The sequence below is a fragment of the Topomyia yanbarensis genome, chromosome 1 (genome assembly GCF_030247195.1).
Source record: "Topomyia yanbarensis strain Yona2022 chromosome 1, ASM3024719v1, whole genome shotgun sequence".
NCBI lineage: Eukaryota > Metazoa > Arthropoda > Insecta > Diptera > Culicidae > Topomyia > Topomyia yanbarensis.
In genome coordinates this window covers 200903573-200922799 of record NC_080670.1, presented here as the reverse complement: position 1 = coordinate 200922799, position 19227 = coordinate 200903573, and the positions used below count along the sequence as shown (strand labels likewise).

The window sequence follows — 19227 nt, the reverse complement described above, 5'->3', positions numbered from 1 at the left end:
TGGCTGATATTTGATGCTTTTTGTGTTTACTAGTGACCTTGGTGTATCCGTCTTCTTTTTTAGTCATTCCTGCGGCCGGTGTAATGGATGTTTGCTTTGGGCTATCGGAGATTATCTTTTGGCCGGTTGACTGTGGTTTAGCGGTGGAAGGCTGTTTATCAGTGCGTGTTGTAGTAGATCCATTTTCCGCAGCAGTTTTAGCGCATGGTTTACCGTAGTGTGCCGTTTGGTTGCAGAACTGGCACGTGGGCGTCTGTCCAGGGTATGTGCAAAGGGTTTTTTGAATGTAGGTAATCCCTTGAGAAGATTTGCATTCGAAGGTCAAGTAAGATGGTATAGGTTTGTGCAGCTGCATTCTGACGATACGAACCCCGTTGAGAATACCGGGGAAAAAGTTTCTCCAGGTGTCATTCTTGACGGATTCCACTTCTCCGTATTGGGACATGTATTTTTTAATGTACTCGGAGCTGGTGCGCGGTGCCAAATCATGCAATAAAACTTCAGTAAAATCTCGGTCTATATAGACGGGGATCTTGGTTTTAATGTTTTCGTATTCGATTTCGTGTTGCATATTATTCATCACACTAAAGAATTCTGCATCGGATAGCGTCTGGAACGTTATTAGTATCACGTTTTTTGTATGATGCAGCTGGAGGTGTGTAACTGCCGCAAGATCAAGATTCATGTTCACTTTTATTAACTGTTCCACCTCACGCACTGTAGGTCTTCGTCGAGTTTGCGTAAAGTCAATCACGACAGTGTTTTCCCTTAGCGGGCGCACTTTGCTTTTTTGTTCGCTCATTTTGCTCACCGTGGGGCAACGAGGCTTTTTTTCTGTTACTGGTGTAAAGAAGAAACGAAGCGATGCGGGTAAAAATTCGTTCGTTTGCTTTGCTGTGAACGAGCGGTGTGTATTTAGCTTCTGGTCTGTGCGAGATCAAGGACTAGACTGGGGAGTATTCTATTTGAAATTAAGTAAATGCTAATTTTTTTTTCAAATGTTTCAATAAATTAATCATTAGATCAATAATAATAGTGGAGATGATAGTGCTTTCATTAATTTCGAGATCGTCAAATCTTGTGAACTTCTCCCACTGTTTTCACAAATCGGGATTCACCGGAAAATGGTGAAAAGTCATCTCCGGATTTTTCGCTTTACTACGACCGCAATTTTTGACCTTGCACTTCATGATAATGGATTCACAAAAAAAATGAAAGTTCAATTCTTGTTTGTTCTTTAAAAAAGTCATGTCATTTCTTGAACTACACCAAGTATTAGTGTGTGTGACTCGAAGTAGTAAGATATAACAAACAAAAAGAAAGAATAAGAAAACACGAATCCGCAGGTCCCGTCCCAGAGCACGACTCGAGAGCAAAACATCTCACAAAGATATGGCAGGAAGCGTACAGAGATCTTGGCCGTACATTCTTGGCTGGATTCTGGATAAAAGTGAGCAGCATCGGTTGGTTTAACCGCTTCTGTCAGAAACGGTTGTTGCATTTGAGCGAATTCGTTGCCAGAATTCTCGCGCAAAATGCTCGCAGAAACTCTGCCAGCATCAATTTCGCTTTGCTCAACTTTCTGCTTGCCACGCTGACTGGGTAACTGATTGTTGTTGTTGTTGATGACAGGTGCGCGCGAAGGTGTTTCGCCACATAGGTCGAATGACTACGGGATTGTCCACCTCAACACCCCCGCTCAATTCCCGGAGCCCATTAACTCAAGGCTGGCCCGATGTCTCTGGAATGCTCCCGTCGGTAGTCCCTTGGTCAGGATGTCAGCGAGCTGCTCATCGGTCGGCTTGTAGCGTAAAGCAACTTGTCATCGCTGGATCAGCTTTCGTACGAAACAATACTTCACGTCCACATGCTTCATGCGACCGGCGTCCCTTTAGTTTTCTGCTACCCTTAATGTCGACTGATTGTTTTCATAGTATGCCATAGGCCCTTTGAGCTCCCTGTCCAAATCCTGCAATAGTCGCTTCATCCATATATTGTTTGTGGCACTAAAAACTGGATTCTAACAGCACTGCGCACTTACTATTCTTCTATTAAATTCTTCTCATAGACTGGTTAGTTCGACTGGTCTGTCTATGAAAGTACCATCTCTATCACTTGAAATACATGTGTTTTGACAGCTCGCAGTTTTCAGTAGCAGTTTGATCACTCGCACTTTGAAAGTGCGAAGTCCAGGTTGGTGGGAAGTGCGCAATACCGTGGCACACGGTCGCGCAGAGTGCAACCAGCTCGGCCTCGGTCGATGACAAGGATACGGTCGGTTGCTTCCTTGTCAGCCAGCCAACTGTACATCCATGAGCCCGGAACACATATCCGGTGAGTGATCGCCGGTCCACCGGATCATTGGCCCGGTCGGCATCACAAAACGCTTCCATAACCGGTGCCTCGTTGTTTCCTCGAAATTCCAGTCCAACGTGCCACGGATGTACCGCAGCACCCGCTTCAGGTGTACCCAGTGCAACCCAGGGACAACTTGACAGATAGTGTTGTTTCATGTATGTACCACCGATTTGATGGTATGTAGTATGCCTTCTCTGTACGAGTACCACGACCAACGAAACGAAAAAAATTCAAGTGTGTTATGAACGCCGTCAATGTGACTGGAACAACATTTAGAAAAAGCGTATTCCAAAATGTAGATAAAGAAAACTATTATTAGATAATAAATTTATCCCTAACTGGAAACCGTCAGCAAAGTTACATAAATCTTTTTTTCCTTTTTTTATTTCGACTATGTTAGTCACATTTTCTTTTTTACGTTTTAACGACATTCAATTAGCTAGAGATTACTGGGTAGGGAAAGTTATGAAACTTAGAGCCATAGTACTCAAGTGAGAGCAAGGATGTGAAGTAAACAGATCGGAAAACTAGAAGTGGCAGGGTCATTAGAACAGGCTTAATATCGTACGGGCTTAATTTTTGCCTTCTGTTAATGAGGGTCGAGCTTAGGCAGAATAACTACGAATCACCCGAGTTCACTAACATGTGTCCTGATAAAGGTAGACGTATCTATCTTTACCGTGACAACCGGCGCTAGCTATCGGCTACCTGCTAGAAACGCTAATGAAGAGTCTAATGAAAGCAAAAAAGCAGCTATTGGCGCCGATTCGTCGGTGGGTTAACGAGAGAAACCGTGATGAGCACTCTTTTGGGTACGGATCGACGTATACGTAACCATAACAGTACCAATAAGAACGTAGAATATGCAAACCGCTGGATATTCGCTAAATTTGGATAAATTCGATACAGAAAACGTGCAGCGCTGCGTCTCCTCACGATATCGCGAACGAAACAACGTTTTCGAAGGTAACAACGCCCACTTCCACGTGCTGAAGAATCTGCCTGACTCTGTGAAAAGGCGCTTGTTGAATTGATTTAACGAGTTCCTCGAGGGTAACATTGTCTCTTATGACTGGATGCAAATGAAGGTCGTCGTCATTTTAAAACCAGAAAAAGCGACCTTCGACCACAACTCGTACCGGCCAATTGCCATGCTTTCCTGTATCCGAAAGTTGTTCGAGAAAATGATCTTGTTTCGCCTCGACAATGGGATTCAAGCGAATGGCTTACTGTCAGATACACAATTTGGCTTTCGCGAAGGCAAAAAGAGTAACGATTACATTGCGTTGCGCTCTGCAGAAATCCAAATGGCTTACGTTAGCAAAGAGCAGATGGCATCAGTTTTCTTGGATATAAAGGGGGGCTTTTGACTCAGTTTCTATCAACGTTTTGTCAGAGAAGCTGGACCAGTCTTTCGCCGATTTTAAATAGATTTTTATTAAACTTGTAATCTCAAAAGCAAATACAGTTTTCGCATGGCGATTTAATTAACTGCGAATTTCTGGAAAACTATGAGTACATATATCTGAAAACATCGACAAACCATAAGAAAGTTCGACGAGTTTCTGAAAAGTATTATGAACTACAGGAAAGTTCAGCCAATTCCAGTAAAGTTTGGAAATTTCATATAATTTCGACAAGCTTCTGATAAGAAACTGTTCTTCGATTTTGGAGAAGTTCTGCAAGCTTCAAAAACTCTATGACCGTCGGGGAAGTTGGTCAAAGCGACAATAGGTCAAGGGATATTCTAAGCCCTATACTATCGGGGATGAGCTCCAGTATCTTAGAATCTCGTAGATTGTTACGGTAAGGTTGAATGCCTCTTGTTCCGGAGATCTGTTTTACTTGTGGAGCCAGCCGACGAAGTTGAGAGCTTGAGGTTCGCACATTTCAACTGTCCCACGGAAATGCATTCAATTAACATGGTACGGCGCAATTTAGATAACACTACGACGGATCGCTCTCAACATGTGAAACCTGATCGACATTCATTCGAAAAATCAATTAGTCAAAATGCGAAATAAAATTGGTAGTGATTCAATGAAAATCGCAGTCCTCATTAGTGCAGTATAGGTAGTTTATTTCGAAGATTTTTTTTTCATACAATGGCATATTGTAACAATATCATAATGTTTATTTGAACTACAATTAACGTTTATAACAGATGCATCAATCGATGTCTCTGATGTTCAGTATAGAGCCATTAAGTTTGACTGATAAGCAATAAGATATTTAAACTCAATAAAAGTACACTCCAAATAATGCTCAAGGTGGCTTCCGGCACATGGTGCCGCTCGTCTCATACGTTGCTAATACACCCAAAAACCAGGTACGCGCTTCCACTCTCCTCCTCCCTCACGCAAGGAAGTAATAACACAAAAATCACAATCGCTGATTTATTTCCCAACGGACAGCTTCATCAAAGTGGCGCAAATTTCCTCGCTGATTTCTTCCGCTTCTGGCATCTCCGAAAGTACCCAGGTATCGTCGGTACTGACCAATTCCTCGTCGCAGATGGGACATTTCTTCTGATGGATGTTCCACTGTTCGATACACGGCGTACAGTAGCTGTGTGCACATGGAAGCGACACTTCCGGCTTTCGTTCCAAACATATGCAACACTCGGCTGCTTCTTCGGTGCTGCTCTGTAGTCCCCCTCCGTCAATGCTGCTAGAATCCGATCCGCAGATGCCGTTAACTTGTTCCATCAGCATCGAGGCGGTCGTATGCTGTGGAAATGTGTACACGTACGAAGAGTTTGGACTAAAATCGGACCGTTCAAAGGATCCAGCCGCACTGCCGGACGAACTACCGCGCCCGGTCGAACTGGAATGTGTTGGACTGCCGGTGGGGCTGCGGATCCGTTGCGTCTCCACGGTGACCATTGCGTGCAGGTCATTCTGGAACGTGCGGAACACCTGGAGGAATTGCTTCAGATTGAGCAGTTTGTAGCATTCGACCTTCTTGGTGGACGGGTCAACTTTAACGCAGGCAATCCGTACGGTACCCTTCCACAGGACACTGCTGTCGGTGCCCTTCTTGACGGCAAACACCAACTGTTTGCCGCTTGGGTCCAGACATTTGCGAGATCTGAGGGGTGAAAATAGTTCAGTGATTCGGTCAGTACGTTTGGCATTACTCGCTTTGAGTTTGAATTTTGGGCAGTACAGTTACTTATTACTTCCGGGAAGGTTTTGATGGAAATTCTAAACAATCAACTATGTACATAAGAATGCCTCCAGTATGCACTGATTTGAAAAAAAACCGGCCTCAAACAATTGCGTTTTACGCAACGAAAATCTCTCGTTACATTTTCCACTCAAACGCGATGAAGTTCTCACAACACATGGGAACAAATATATTTTATATTCTTCAAATAATCCATACTGATAATTTATCAGCAAAAAATAGCAACATCAACAATCTTTGCGCGTGAGGAGCACAAAACTTATACCTAAATTAGTTGTGCACTTTGTCTCGTCAGAATCCGACACTAACTTAATGGCAGGACTAAGGTAGCGCCGGAATGGACGCTAGCTCCAAAAAACGGAGAAAAGTTTCGTTAGGGCTTAGCAAGCCAATGTAAGATGCACTATTCTTACGAGACATCATACTTGACTAGGGTTATCTCCGTTTTTTCGAACTAGCGTCCATTCCGGCGCTACCTTAGTCCTGCCATTAAGTTAGTGTCGGATTCTGATGAGACGAAGTCGAAACGCAAATTCCACAACTAATTTAGGTATATGTTTTGTGCTCAGGAACACGAATTGTCTCCGTTTTTTCGAGCTAGCGTCAATTTCGGCGCTAGCTTATTCCTATCACTAAGTTAGTGTCGGATTCTGACGAGACAAAGTCGAAACGCAAATTCCATAACTTATTCAATATCAACAATTTTCCACATATTGTAACAAGAAAAGAAACTCTTTACTTTGACCACATCCTCCCCCAGCAGTAATACTCACAAACTGTTCAGATCGGCCAGACACTTCTGGAAGTCTTCGTAGGTCAGACTGCCGATCTCGGAGAAAATCTGCGCCTGCTTCTTGATCTCGAACTGCAGCGAGTCGACCGCATCGGTCGGTACGATTTTCTGCGGTAAACTGGATACTTGCTGACCCATGAACAAAGATGGACAGCACTCTTGAAGCCGCAAAGTTGAAGTCCCTGTGGACCGGACAAAACGGGAATTAGTCACCGGTTTTAGCGGAAAGTTCTTATCGGTCAAAGTAATATTTACAACGCGTATGACTGACTGTATCGAATTACTTAGGACCTTGACGTCGCGAGAAAGTTACTGTTCTCGGCGGGCTGGACTTTTGGCGCAGTATTGGTCGAGTGAAGTTCATTTTGAACTATCGAGTAAGATTTTAAAACTATTTTGCGGTCGATTTTCGCAAGTGAAATATGTTATAACAGCAACTATTAACGTTCATCTTAATACGCGCCTGAGCAGTAAACAAAGAAGCTGATTGTTTTTTAACCACATTGAGGAAGTCATGCGATGTGGAGTGCGGTCCTATGAACGTACTCCAGATTTCGCAGATTTGCTGGCAGTGCCAAATTGCTGTCACCGAGGAGAATGCATATTTTGACATTCTTAAGCTCCGTTTACACTGTTCCTACGACGGTGGTATTTAAATAAATTTGTGGATAGTGCTTCGTGATGTTTACCTTTACATTGATATTAAATTGCACCAGGATGTTTTGCAGATAATCCCGTTTCCAGCATAAAATGTAAACGTAAGTTCTGTGGAAGTTTTTGCAAAATTTACTGTTGTAAAAGATACACGAGAACTGCGGATCTGCTAACAAAAATCTACTAGATATTTATAGAAATTTTTACTCATTATTCACCCTGAGACAGTATACACGATGCTTGAAATCATGATCTGTAAACGATCGACACTTAAGAATGCTGATGGAAAAATATTAGTCTTTCGAAGGGTTAATTCAGTATTTGTTATTTATTAGCTTAAGATACCCTGTTATTTACATTTGTATGCCCTGTCAGGTCAGGATTCCAGGTCAAAGAAAGTTTACAAAAAAATATGCCGGCATAAAATTAATTCATTCCAATCTTGCAGGTTTAATATCTTCATATAGCCGATTCTTCACATATAGTCTCGTACTTGGTCAGGCAAATTTTATTTAAGGACCTGGAAAATTGAATAACAGGTTAATCGGAACCGCCGAGCGCTACTGCCAACTTTGTCAAGTCGTTATTAGATAGATATTCGGCGATGTAGTATGTAGAATCTTGGTCCAGAATAATAATTCTTTCGTCGATATCTTGATTCGCCACATTCACGGTAGTATGCAAAGGTATCTTACAAATCTTATTCAATGATTTTGCTCTTTCTAGAGCCGGCTTTAGTTCATCCAGAATGACATCATTATAAATAGGATAGCGATCGGAATAATCGGTTTTTGCAAGTCTCATAGATAACTGATTAGTACATAGTACACGTTTGTCGAAGTTAATTTGAACAGTATCATATAGTGAAAGATCGTCTTTTACTTTGTCTTTTTTCATTTGAAAAACTTCACGAATACAATAAGACATATACTTTATTGTTTCGTGGTAGTAACTGCGTTCCATGTATGGAGCTAAGTCAATATAGCCGCCATCATCACTACGGAAATTTCTTATTATAGTATATTTAAACAACACTTTGACCCACACTGAATGCTCTGACATGAATGCCATATATATAGGCGTACTTTTTCCATAGTATATGTATATATCAGCTCCATATTTTAATAGTTCTTTAACTTTCTCCTGAATGTTTGATTTGTTAACAGCATGATCAGCAGCAGTATTGCCTTCCCCATTAGTTGTATCGACATCAGCGAAAATTTTCAAAAAATTTTCACGTTTTTCCAAAACAACCGCTGCAGATACAGCAAGATGTAGTGGCGTACGATCAGTCCAGTCTTTTGCATCAACTCTAGCCCCATTTAACAGAAGCTCCCTGCCCGGATAGAATTTTACAATAGCATTTACCCTACAAACAATCATAAAACAATAAATATTATAGTTATTACTGTTTCAACATTGTTCGATGCCAAGTTCTCACAGTAGATTTACAATAAAATTTCATGTAACAATAAATTTCACTGTTCAGTAAAAAAACTGATACAGTGCATTCACATTAAGTTTTACTGTTTTCGAAAAAAAATGTATGGAGAAAAATTGATTTTTTTAATGTTAAGATACATAACCACCCCCCTTTTTCACTGTAAAACTCTATTTTACATTTAAATTTACTGTAAAAACGTTAAAGTTTATTGTTTATATATTGTAGCATAACACTAAAACTTACTGTAAATTATTGTAAAATTACTGTACTGTCACAGTGAAAATCATGGTTTTGTTACTGTACATTTCTATTCGGGTGACCACGTCTCTATCAGCGGCTTGATGCAGCAACGTGGTTTTATCACCGTGCTCTGGTGTCCGTGCATCGTAGTTAACATCAGCACCAGCGGCCAAAAGAGCTTTGACTCTCTCCAAGTTCCCTGCGACGACTGCTCGGTATAAACATTCGTTATTGTAGGCAGAGTTAAAAATAATCGATGCTCTTTTTTGACGGCTGAAAATGAACCTGACACGACTCGCGGTGAATAGAAAAAAATATTCATTCAAATATCCGTTCTTATTCAGTTGAATATCGTACAATATATTCATTTCACTAATTATGTAGGAAAATGTTTTCAAATGCCGGTAAAGCGTATAAAACAACAATCATCATCGCTTACATTGTGCCAGGGCCTACTTTGATACGTTTGATTCGTTGCTGCACGGTAGCTTCGTGTAATAATCGGAGACGAATGAAAATCTGCATGGATGAATGGGCGGTTTGTTCGTTTGACATTTTCAGCTGCGTCACTGAACATTGAAAATGAATGCGGCTGAATATGATCAATTTTCATTCAATGAATTTGAATATTTTTAACTCTGATTGTAGGAATTATTTGCCATTTTTTTTCTCTGTAGACTTGGCATGCGAATTGCACAGTTCCAGTGGAGTTTCGTTTCCGTTTTTTCTCGACCGATGAAAACTTTCCGTTGAGAAAATATCACCGCGCTAGATACTTGGACGTCGGGAGAAATTTTTCGACGTAATATTTTACCGTATGTTTTACTGCACGCTAGCAAGTGCTTTAACGAGAACGCGTTTTTTAAACAATAAAGTACAATTGATTTACCGGAACCGGATGCGCCAGGACGGAGAAATTTGAAAGCGTCAGCTAGACGCAAAGAAAAATTGAAGTGCACCCAGTTAAATTTATACGAAGTTCGTTTCGACATACTGGCTGATTATCATCGAAATTCAGACGTAAAGGCAACAATCGATTCGGAGTCGGTATTGGTTGTTCCATACCCGAATAGAAATGCACAACAGTATTACAGCATTTTTTATTGTTACATTACAACGAAAAACAAGGCTATTCTGGAAAATTTACAATGGAAATATAATCACATTTGTTGTTTTGTACATCCAATTTCATTGTAAACCCGATTTTTACATGGAAAAAGAGGGGGGGGTCGTTAAGGGATGTAACAATGAAAAAATTGATCTTTTCCCATACATTCTGAAATCAAAAACATCGATTTACATTGTTTTTCCGTTGTAGATTTTGGAGCCATAAAGGACTGCATCATAAGTACATTGATGGTACAAGAAAAGTTGTTGTTAACAAATAAAACTGTTGTAAATTCAATGTTTCTACTGTGGGCAGAGACCGTACCGACAGGAGGCAATACCGGAATCGATAGAAAAAGGAACACAAATGGATAAAATACCGCACGATAAATAAGAAGAAACGAGTTAGTTTTAGAATCGCGTGTTTACTCTGTTAAGTACAGTTCAGTAATGAAGGGAATATAAAGGCTACATTTATTATGTGTCGCTGATGTTGATATTAACCCACTGAAAAGTTGATGCGGGGGGTAAGATACTGGATGGTTGAACCGAGATGTATCATGTGAGAGGTGGTCATTGTTCCCTCCAACACTACTCCTCAATGAGCACCGAGCCATCCTATTTCGATAGACCGATGTGTTCCAACAGTTGCTGAAACCTTACTGCACCTAACGGCTTCGTAAGTGCATCTGCTACCATCTGCTCCGACGGACAATACGCAAGCTTTATTACACCACTTTCGCATAAGTCCTTGATGAAGTGCTGTTTTGTATCGATGTGCTTCGAGCGGTTACTCGTGCGCTCTACTTGCACAAAACTGAGACAGCTTTGGTTGTCTTCAAAAAGTGTAGTTGCATCCAGTTGTATTTCTCCAAGATCCTCCAAGAATCTCCGCAGCCAAATAAGCTCCTGGCATGATTCACTCAGCGCGTTGTATTCAGCCTCCATGGAGGACAAACTTACACAAGACTGCCGGTGACTAACCCAAGCCACCTCCGAAGAAGAAGATATATCCGGTCGTAGACTTCCTAGTAGCATGATCGCCGGCCCAATCAGCATCGGAGTAACCGACAAGTGCCCACCCATCTCCCGCATCGAATGTCAATTTTAATTCCTTCGTACCCTTGAGGTATCTGACGACACGTTTGGCAGCCGTCCAGTCCATTTCTGTTGGTGCGCTGACTTTACGGCCGAGTAGTGACACGCTTGCAGCTATAACCGGTATTCCATTTACCGCAACGTAAAGCACCTACGAAACTGCGATACAATGTTGTGTCATCAAACGGCGCTCCGTTATTTTCTGATCTGGTGTACCCCGTGTCCATTGGTGTCTTGGAACTATTACAATCTTCAAGTCCAAACATTTTAATCAACATTTCAATAAACTTAGTTAGTCGCAGACTGAAGCAACCATCCTTGCGACGAACTTCATACCCGAGAAAGTGTTTGACCGCTCCGAGATTCGTCACATCAAACTCGATTCGTAGTGCTTCATAAACTTCGATAATGGACGCTTCATCAACGCATCCAACCAGAATATCGTCGACATAGACGAGCAGAAAGGTAATATTTCGGTCATCACGACCAGTGTTGCCACAATTAAATCTGTACCGGGAGTTGAAAAATCTTTTCTATCTGTACTGTTCTATAGAAAAATCTGTACCGGATTCTGTACCCAAATAATGACAAGGTTGCTTAAATTTTTTTTTCTTAAAGATATTTTTCATTCGGGGAAATCAGTGGCAGCGAGAAGTTGAGATGGGGCTGGTAATATCAATAGAATGCGAGAAACCTGCTTGCAGGAATTCAATTGGAGCATCTCAGAGTAAATGTATGCACTCCGAGAAGATTCTCTCGGCTTTCACTTAGACATCATCCCTTTGATTTGCTGGAACCAGGTTTCTCGACTCTCGCATTCTAATGTCATCCCCGCCCTATTTTGTCTTAAGGTTTAATTAGGATGTTGTAACACGAGGTCAAAAATTGATAAATCTGTATTTGTATGTGCATTTGTAATAGAAAACTGTGAAAATCTGTGCCACATATTGAAAATCGGTGGAGCACAGATTATTCTGTACACCTGCGTAAAATATTGTGTGAAATGTTACTAGATTACCCCAGTAAGTTTTGCCGGCAAATCAAGCTGAATTCTGGCTGCGTCTAGTTAGTATTGCGGCTCCAGTGACACGACTGATTCTAATTAGAATCGGTACCCTAATAAAAACCTGTTTTAATCCACCTAGCGGTGCAATTGTGCCTTTCTCAATGTTTGAGATCAAAAATAGTGATTCGACTTCTAAAATTTAATAGGGTTCCCTCGTTGGAAAAATTTTTTAGTTCCGGCTTATATGGGAATTTCATATGTGAACGGACGGTTTAGTCTATAAATTGTTTGTAAAAATCGGCCCAACCGTTTCCGGGAAACTGATGTGAGTTCGTTAATTTTGAAAGATGGCCGCTTTTCCCGGGCAATCCCGGAACCGTCTATGGTGGTCAATGTAGTCAACGAGTAGTTTGGTTGGCCGTCGGTGACCTAGAACTGCAAATTTAAATTGTTTGAGAGACATTTTGCGAAATTTTTACCTTTTTTGCTTTTATCGGTTTGAATCGGAATTTGCGACGTGATCGCACGCCCCAACCCGTAACTCCGGAACCGGAAGACGGATCGGGATGAAATTAAATAGCCATTTACGGGGGCGCAACACTTTCATTTGAGACAAAGGTCTAGCCATTTCCGAGAAACCGATGTGACTGTTATTCTGAATTTAGATACTTTCGACCGGGGCTTCCGGAACCGATGATGGTGGCCAATGTGGCCAAAGAGACTTTGAATGGTTGTTAGTGACCTAATACTACAAGTCGAACTAGTTGTGGTTACATTGTGGAAAATTTTTCACCTTTATACATTAATTCTCGACGAACATATGATTACGGCCTAAAAGCCAACTGTCAAAATCCACTTTGAATGAAAATTCCAGGCAAACCGTTACTAGCCGAACACAGTTCACAACAGTTTATGAAAGAGAAAACTTTTCTCTTTCATTTACTACCAACATCTGTGATTGGCGTGTAACGGTTTGTCCGGAATTTCCATTCAAAGTGGATTTTGACAGTTGGCTTTTAGGCCGTAATCATATGTTTGTCGAGAATTGCAGAATTTATTAAAATCTGCGTGATCGTACTCATCACCCTGTAATTTCGGAACCGGAAATCAGATCCATTTTTTTTTCGAGAGTTGTCCTACTGGAGCTGTAGAGCTAGGTTCTCGGAAGGGCTCCCCGTCAGAATCACATACTACAATTTGCAGACGAGACAGGCAATGTCGCCCAATAAAACACTGCAATAGGCCAATTGTAGCGGGCCGTGATTATGAATGTGATATTCTTTGTACGGTTCAGGCATGTGCGGGCGTAGGGACTCGGAATCGCGTGTATCATCGCGAAGGGCTCGAATATTTGTACGTTAATGTGCTCGATCGCGGGCGCGTTTGTATGTCGCGTGTGCTAACGTGTAACTTCGCGTGCATAAATTCTATTTCATAACCGTGTGCCTTTCGCATATTCGCGTGTGTTCTAGAATGATCGCGCGCGGACCGTGAATCTGATACTTAATTTTTTGTGTACGGTCCAGATTCCAGAAGGAAGTGGGCTCTTCCATATCATTAGAGATCCCAATCATGTCGTCGTAGAACGCGTGGTCTAGTGGATATGAGCTTTATTTTTTTTTGATTGGTCCAACTGAATGTATGGACCTAAATTGCTAGAATAATGGTTAAAGATTTCCGGACGTGACCGATTCATGATCGCGCATTTGCGGGTTGGCGTTTGAGATCGCGTTTGTAACTTCGTAAGTACTAAAACGTTCACACAATTGCCGCAGTGTTATCAAGTTTACGCGATCGCGGGCATAGGTGTGCGTAGATGATCGCGAAGGGCTTAAGCGTTCGTATGTTGACGTGTTTGTCCCGTGTGCTCGCGTGTATGTGACTTCGCGTGTATAAATTCGATTTTGAAACCCTGCGGCGATTTATATATTCGCGGACCGTCATTCTGATCTTTAGTTTTCGGTGTACGGATCACATTCTGACAGGGAGAGAGTTACCCCATATCACTACACTCAAAAAAAAGTAAACGTTATGCCTATTGATTTTACACATAGATTTTTGCAATTAACGGAGGCATATAGACACTATTTGCTGGAACATAAACCTAATGTGTGTATTTACAAGAAATATTAATCTTACATTTACATTTCATAACTATTAGGCACATAAAACCCCATTCTATAACAGTATGCATATATAACTTATGTGTGTGCATACATAGTTTATACAGTTGACACATAGAAGGTATGTGTGCGCGTGATAGCAATAGCATTTCTTCTTCATATGAATTTTAAGCGGTTTGAAGCAAATAGAATTAACGTTTGGATTTTTTTCAGTGTAGAGTTTCCGGTCATGTCGCCATGGAACGTTTTGTCTAGTGGATATGGTAGTTATTTTTCAATTTTATTATTTTTTTAATAATTAACAAGGACCTAGATTGTTTGTACCGAGGATAGATACTTCCGGACGATCCCGATTCATGATGGCGCGAGCGCGGGAGTTTGTAGGTTGACACTTGAGATCGTGTTGGTAAGTTTATGAGTGCTGAGATTTTCACCTTATCACCGGGGTGTAATCATGTTTGCGAGTTCGTAGGCTGCTTGGAAAATCGCGAGGGGCTCTAACGTTTGTGCGCTGACGTGATTTTGTAACGTGTGTTCTTGAATGGTTGCGCGAACCGTGAGTCTGATATTAAATTTTCAGTGCGCGGTTTGAATTCTGGCAGAGAGTGGGATCGTTTATATCGATAGGGTTCCCGGTCATGTCGCCATGAGACGTGTTGTCTAATAGGTATGGGCGTATTTTCTTAATTGGTCCAGCTGAAGGCATGGACCTAGGCTTCTAGGATCAAGGATAGACTTTCGGACATGACCGATTCGTAATCGCGTGCACGATGGCATTTTTGTAGGTTCCCGCTGAGACCGCGTTTGAGAATGTGTGAGTGTTAAGACGTTCACTATCACCATCTTTGTTGATTCAGCTGAAGGCGGGTGTAGAATGGCAGTATAGGATTCGAAAAGAAGAAATAAAAGACAATATATGAGAGACGTAATAGATTAGATAGGTACAAGATACAGCTGAAGTTATGATCATCACATGAGACATACATTAGTACTTCAAACACTACTAATACTTGAATAGCCAATCACCACACATAGCACATCCTTTCTCAATTATCTATTTGTTACTGGTTGATTGTTGGTTATGAGCTGGTGAATAGAGGAAAGGTATAGAACAGAAAAAAGGCTCATATCAGCCCTCCCGGCCTCCTCGACACACCACTATCGAGGCGTATTGTAATCAACATCTTGAAGCGGGCTTCTTATATAAATCAAATCCTCAGTAGTCATAATGTTTGGTGGATTATTAACATGAGAACTAATTAACCTCTAGGAGTAGAACTTGGTGCAAATAAAAACTAAAAAGAGCAAAGGTCCTTATATTTAGATAACTCTATTGAATCTATTGTGGCTTGATGATGTTTACAATACCGTCAATCCCATCAACCTGCGAGAGGGAATTTCGGAACCGGAAATCAGATCCATTAGAAATTTAATAGCAGCCTATGGGGACGTTTTACCCTTCATTTGAGACTAAGTTTGTTAAAATCGGTTCAGCCATCTCTTAGAAAAATGAGTGACATTTTTGGTCACATATACACAGACGCACATACACACAGACATTTGCCGAACTCTACGAACTGAATCGAATGGTATATGTCACTCGGCCCTCCGTTAAAAAGTCAGTTTTCAGAGCAATTGCAATACCTTTCTATTGAGAAAGGCAAAAATTATTCCACGATTCCACATAGTGTTTGGATTATACCCTGAACAGGTCGTTAGGCGCTTGAATAATAAGATGTTTATTATCATTATCGTCGCAAAATCGGTATGACCTTTTTCCAAAAATGTCACGTCATGTGCGAATGGCCAATATGCTGGCAGTTGCATTCTGTCAGTGTCCACCGACGTCTTTGACAGTACCGACGAGTGTCAATTTATGTTTACTTCGTCGTCGGGCTCGAGTGTGAAACGTGTACTGGTGGTTTCTTCTCAAAAGAGTGTGCAAAAGCTGACTTTAATTGCGGATATCTGTTCCTTTCCTAGCATAAATTGTGAAATTCAGTTCAATTTATTCGAATCAGCTTGGGAAACGGTATAGGATTTTTTGCCCCCGCAAGATACGATACAGTAATGAGTGAGAAAGAACTTCTCCAAACCCAGATCACCGCTCAGGGGGACGTCGTCCGTAAGCTGAAATCGGCCGCTGCAGATAAATCCCAGGTTAGTTTTGCTTGGCTCGTAAAAAGTTGAATGATGCCACAATCGTCGGAGTGCAGAGTCTGCCGTGTTCGATTCACGACGAGCCTCCAGAGCAGTTGCTGTGCTGTGGGCTGGAAACTGGTTCACCTTCACTTTCATTGCCAATCGACAGCAAACACGGTGTGTCTGTGTTGTTTAAGCTGACACGATGTTTGTTCTCTGCAAAGTTGCTTTCACCGATTGCCATACGGGGGTAGTTTTCCTGGTTGTCGAACAAGCTGCGCTGAAGATACTGAATTAGCTCCCTCCGTTTGCTGATTGGAGCTTATTTCGCGTATCGCGAAGGTGTGTCAAGGAGAAACAGAAACTGGAAAATTTTTGCAAGAATAATTAAATTTACTCCATTCATAATGGCAACAAAAGGGGGCTTGCGCTGATGGAGAAGTGCACGACGGTATGAGCAATATTCGATTGGGGTGTTGCGAAGTTAAATTACTTTGAACGTTTGAATGCAATATTGTCCCAAATCCGATTGTTTTGCTAAATTTAAATAAATGATCGTGAAGTAAGATTTGAATAGTTTGCCAACATTTTTACAACTTCCTTATATTCATTAGTCCTTGACTAATGCGGTTTCAATGATTTTCATTTTTTTAGACACCATTTATGCAAGTTTGTTGACAAATTTCTTCAGCGTAGATGACCTCTAAAAGCTCCACGGTTCCTAAAATTATTCTCTCAGCGGAATTTCCAAAACTTTTCTGGCCCGTTTAGTATGCGCGTCATGTTTCAGCTGCTGCACCATTACCAACATTTCATCGCAATTTTCCATTTTCTTTATATATTTCTTTCCATTCGATACGGTTTGAAAATTGCTTCTAACCAGTAACCGAATTGCGAAAACGCAAAGTCAACCACCTCTGCAAAGACACGAAAACCAACACACACATCGACAAACAGCAAATAGAAAAAAAACAACTCACTCGCCACGGGGCGCGACAGTGAGAAGAAAACAATCAATTTTCGGCGTGGAAGCGGAAGCGCCAAGCGTAACGCCGATTACCGATCACGTTGGCAAAGACGGGCGCAAAAAGCTACTGAAAAAAAGAGCATTATGCTTCGTCAGATACGCCCCAGCTACGTTTCAACAATAATACTTCGCTCAACCGGAATCACGGCTCGGCATGATCGCCGCTATTCTTTGTTTACCACAAAAACGGGCCCTCAAAAACCACCCGGTTGCCACCGATCTCACACAAATTGTCGCTTCTGCTATTCCAAGCTGGCGCAGACGCAAGAAACTGACAGTTCGTTCAGCGACCAAATTGCAAAGGTTCGCTCCTAGCCGACTTAGATCAAAGTGTACTAAGATTCATTTTTGTTTCTCTTTTTTTCACAGATCAATGACGAAGTAGCCAAACTGTTAGCCTTGAAAGCCCAGCTAAAGGACCTGGACGAGGATGGAGTGCCGGAAGCGGGAAACAAAAACCTTGTACTGAAGACACCGAAAGGAACGCGGGATTATGGCCCGGAATCGATGGCACTGCGGCAGCAGATTTTCGACAAAGTGATTGCGGTGTTCAAAAAGCACGGTGCAGAAACGATCGATACGCCGGTGTTCGAGCTGAAGGAGGTGCTGACCGGGAAGTACGGTGAGGATAGTAAGCTGATCTATGATTTGAAGGATCAGGGAGGGGAGATTCTAGCGCTGCGGTATGATCTGACGGTGCCGTTTGCGCGGTTCGTCGGAATGGGTAACGTGTTTAACATTCGCCGATACCACATTGCGAAGGTGTATCGGAGAGATAACCCGGCTATGACGAAGGGTCGGTACAGGGAGTTTTATCAGTGTGATTTTGATATTGCTGGGACGTACGATCCGATGCTGCCGGATGCGGAGTGCGTTAAGGTGGTGGTGGAGATTCTGTCCGACTTGGATATAGGAGAATTTGTTGTAAAATTGAACCACAGAAAGCTGTTGGATGGAATGTTTGAGGCTTGTGGTGTCCCGGCTGATAAATTCCGGACGATTTGTTCGTCGGTGGATAAACTGGACAAAACGCCGTGGGATGAGGTACGAAAAGAAATGATCGACGAAAAAGGACTAGAGGCGTCGATCGCTGACCGAATCGGGGAATATGTCCGCATGAGCGGCGGCGTCGAACTGGTGGATAAACTGGCCGAGGATGAAAATCTTAAGAAGATTAAACCCGCTCTGGAAGGCATCGCCGATATGCGTCTACTGCTGCAGTATTGTGAAATCTTTGGATTGAAAGACAAGATCATTTTCGATTTAAGTTTAGCCCGTGGTTTGGACTATTACACCGGAGTGATCTACGAAGCTGTTTTGAAAGCGGAACCGCCTGCACCGACCGTCAATGGTGGTGGTAAGTCGAAGAAGAACAAAGAAGAAGATGTAAGCGTCGGATCGGTTGCCGGTGGTGGCCGATATGACAATTTGGTCGGTATGTTTAATCCGAAGCGAAAGCAGGTCCCTTGCGTTGGAGTTTCGATCGGGGTGGAGAGAATCTTTTCCATTTTGGAGGCGAAAACTCAGCAGAAGGTACGAACGACGGAGGTTGAGGTTTACGTTGCTTCCGCCCATAAAGGATTGCTACTGAAGCGGATGGAGGTCCTCAATAAACTGTGGGGTGCTGGGATTAAGGTATAGGTCTCATGTTTCAAGTGTTTTTTTTCTTTTAACGACAAGTAATTGTTCAATTACAGGCGGAACATTCATACAAGCAAAATCCGAAGCTTCTCGCGCAGCTGCAGTACTGCGAAGAGTACCAAATTCCGTACGCGATTGTGCTCGGTGATGGAGAGCTGTCACGTGGCGTGGTGAAGTTAAGGGAAATCAACAGTCGAAAAGAGGACGAGGTGCCTCTGGAAACGCTGGTGGAAGAACTACGAAATAGGTTATCGCTCTCCTAATTGTTTGCAGGTCCAGTTGAATCAATATATTCCTAATAACTTATTTTCAAACGCAATAGTTATCGAGCGGTAGGGAGTTCGAAACCGCAAAACGAGAAAAGTGCTGCCCTATTTGATTAATAAAAATTTCTCTGAAGCGAAA

The 19227-nt window shown here is 42.0% G+C and overlaps 2 protein-coding genes across 3 annotated transcripts; one reads left to right on the top strand and one right to left on the bottom strand.

Moving 5' to 3' along the window:
- Positions 1-4471: 4471 nt before the first annotated feature.
- On the bottom strand, positions 4472-6726 carry LOC131687750 (RING finger protein 141-like). The gene is made up of 3 exons (XM_058971844.1): positions 6596-6726; positions 6321-6522; positions 4472-5448 (listed from the first exon to the last, which is right to left on the bottom strand). Exons 2-3 carry the CDS (start codon positions 6476-6478, stop codon positions 4755-4757), a joined length of 852 nt encoding a protein of 283 aa, XP_058827827.1. The 5' UTR covers positions 6479-6522; positions 6596-6726; the 3' UTR covers positions 4472-4754.
- Positions 6727-15886: 9160 nt separating this feature from the next.
- LOC131687707 (histidine--tRNA ligase) lies at positions 15887-19227 on the top strand. Of its 2 annotated transcripts, XM_058971803.1 has the most exons (4): positions 15887-16172; positions 17038-17484; positions 17551-18816; positions 18879-19227. In XM_058971803.1, the coding sequence occupies exons 2-4, from the start codon at positions 17266-17268 to the stop codon at positions 19083-19085; spliced, it is 1692 nt and encodes a 563-aa protein (XP_058827786.1). In that variant the 5' UTR covers positions 15887-16172; positions 17038-17265; the 3' UTR covers positions 19086-19227. The 2 variants fall into 2 exon arrangements, with proteins under 2 accessions (XP_058827786.1, XP_058827792.1); XM_058971809.1 differs by lacking the exon at positions 17038-17484.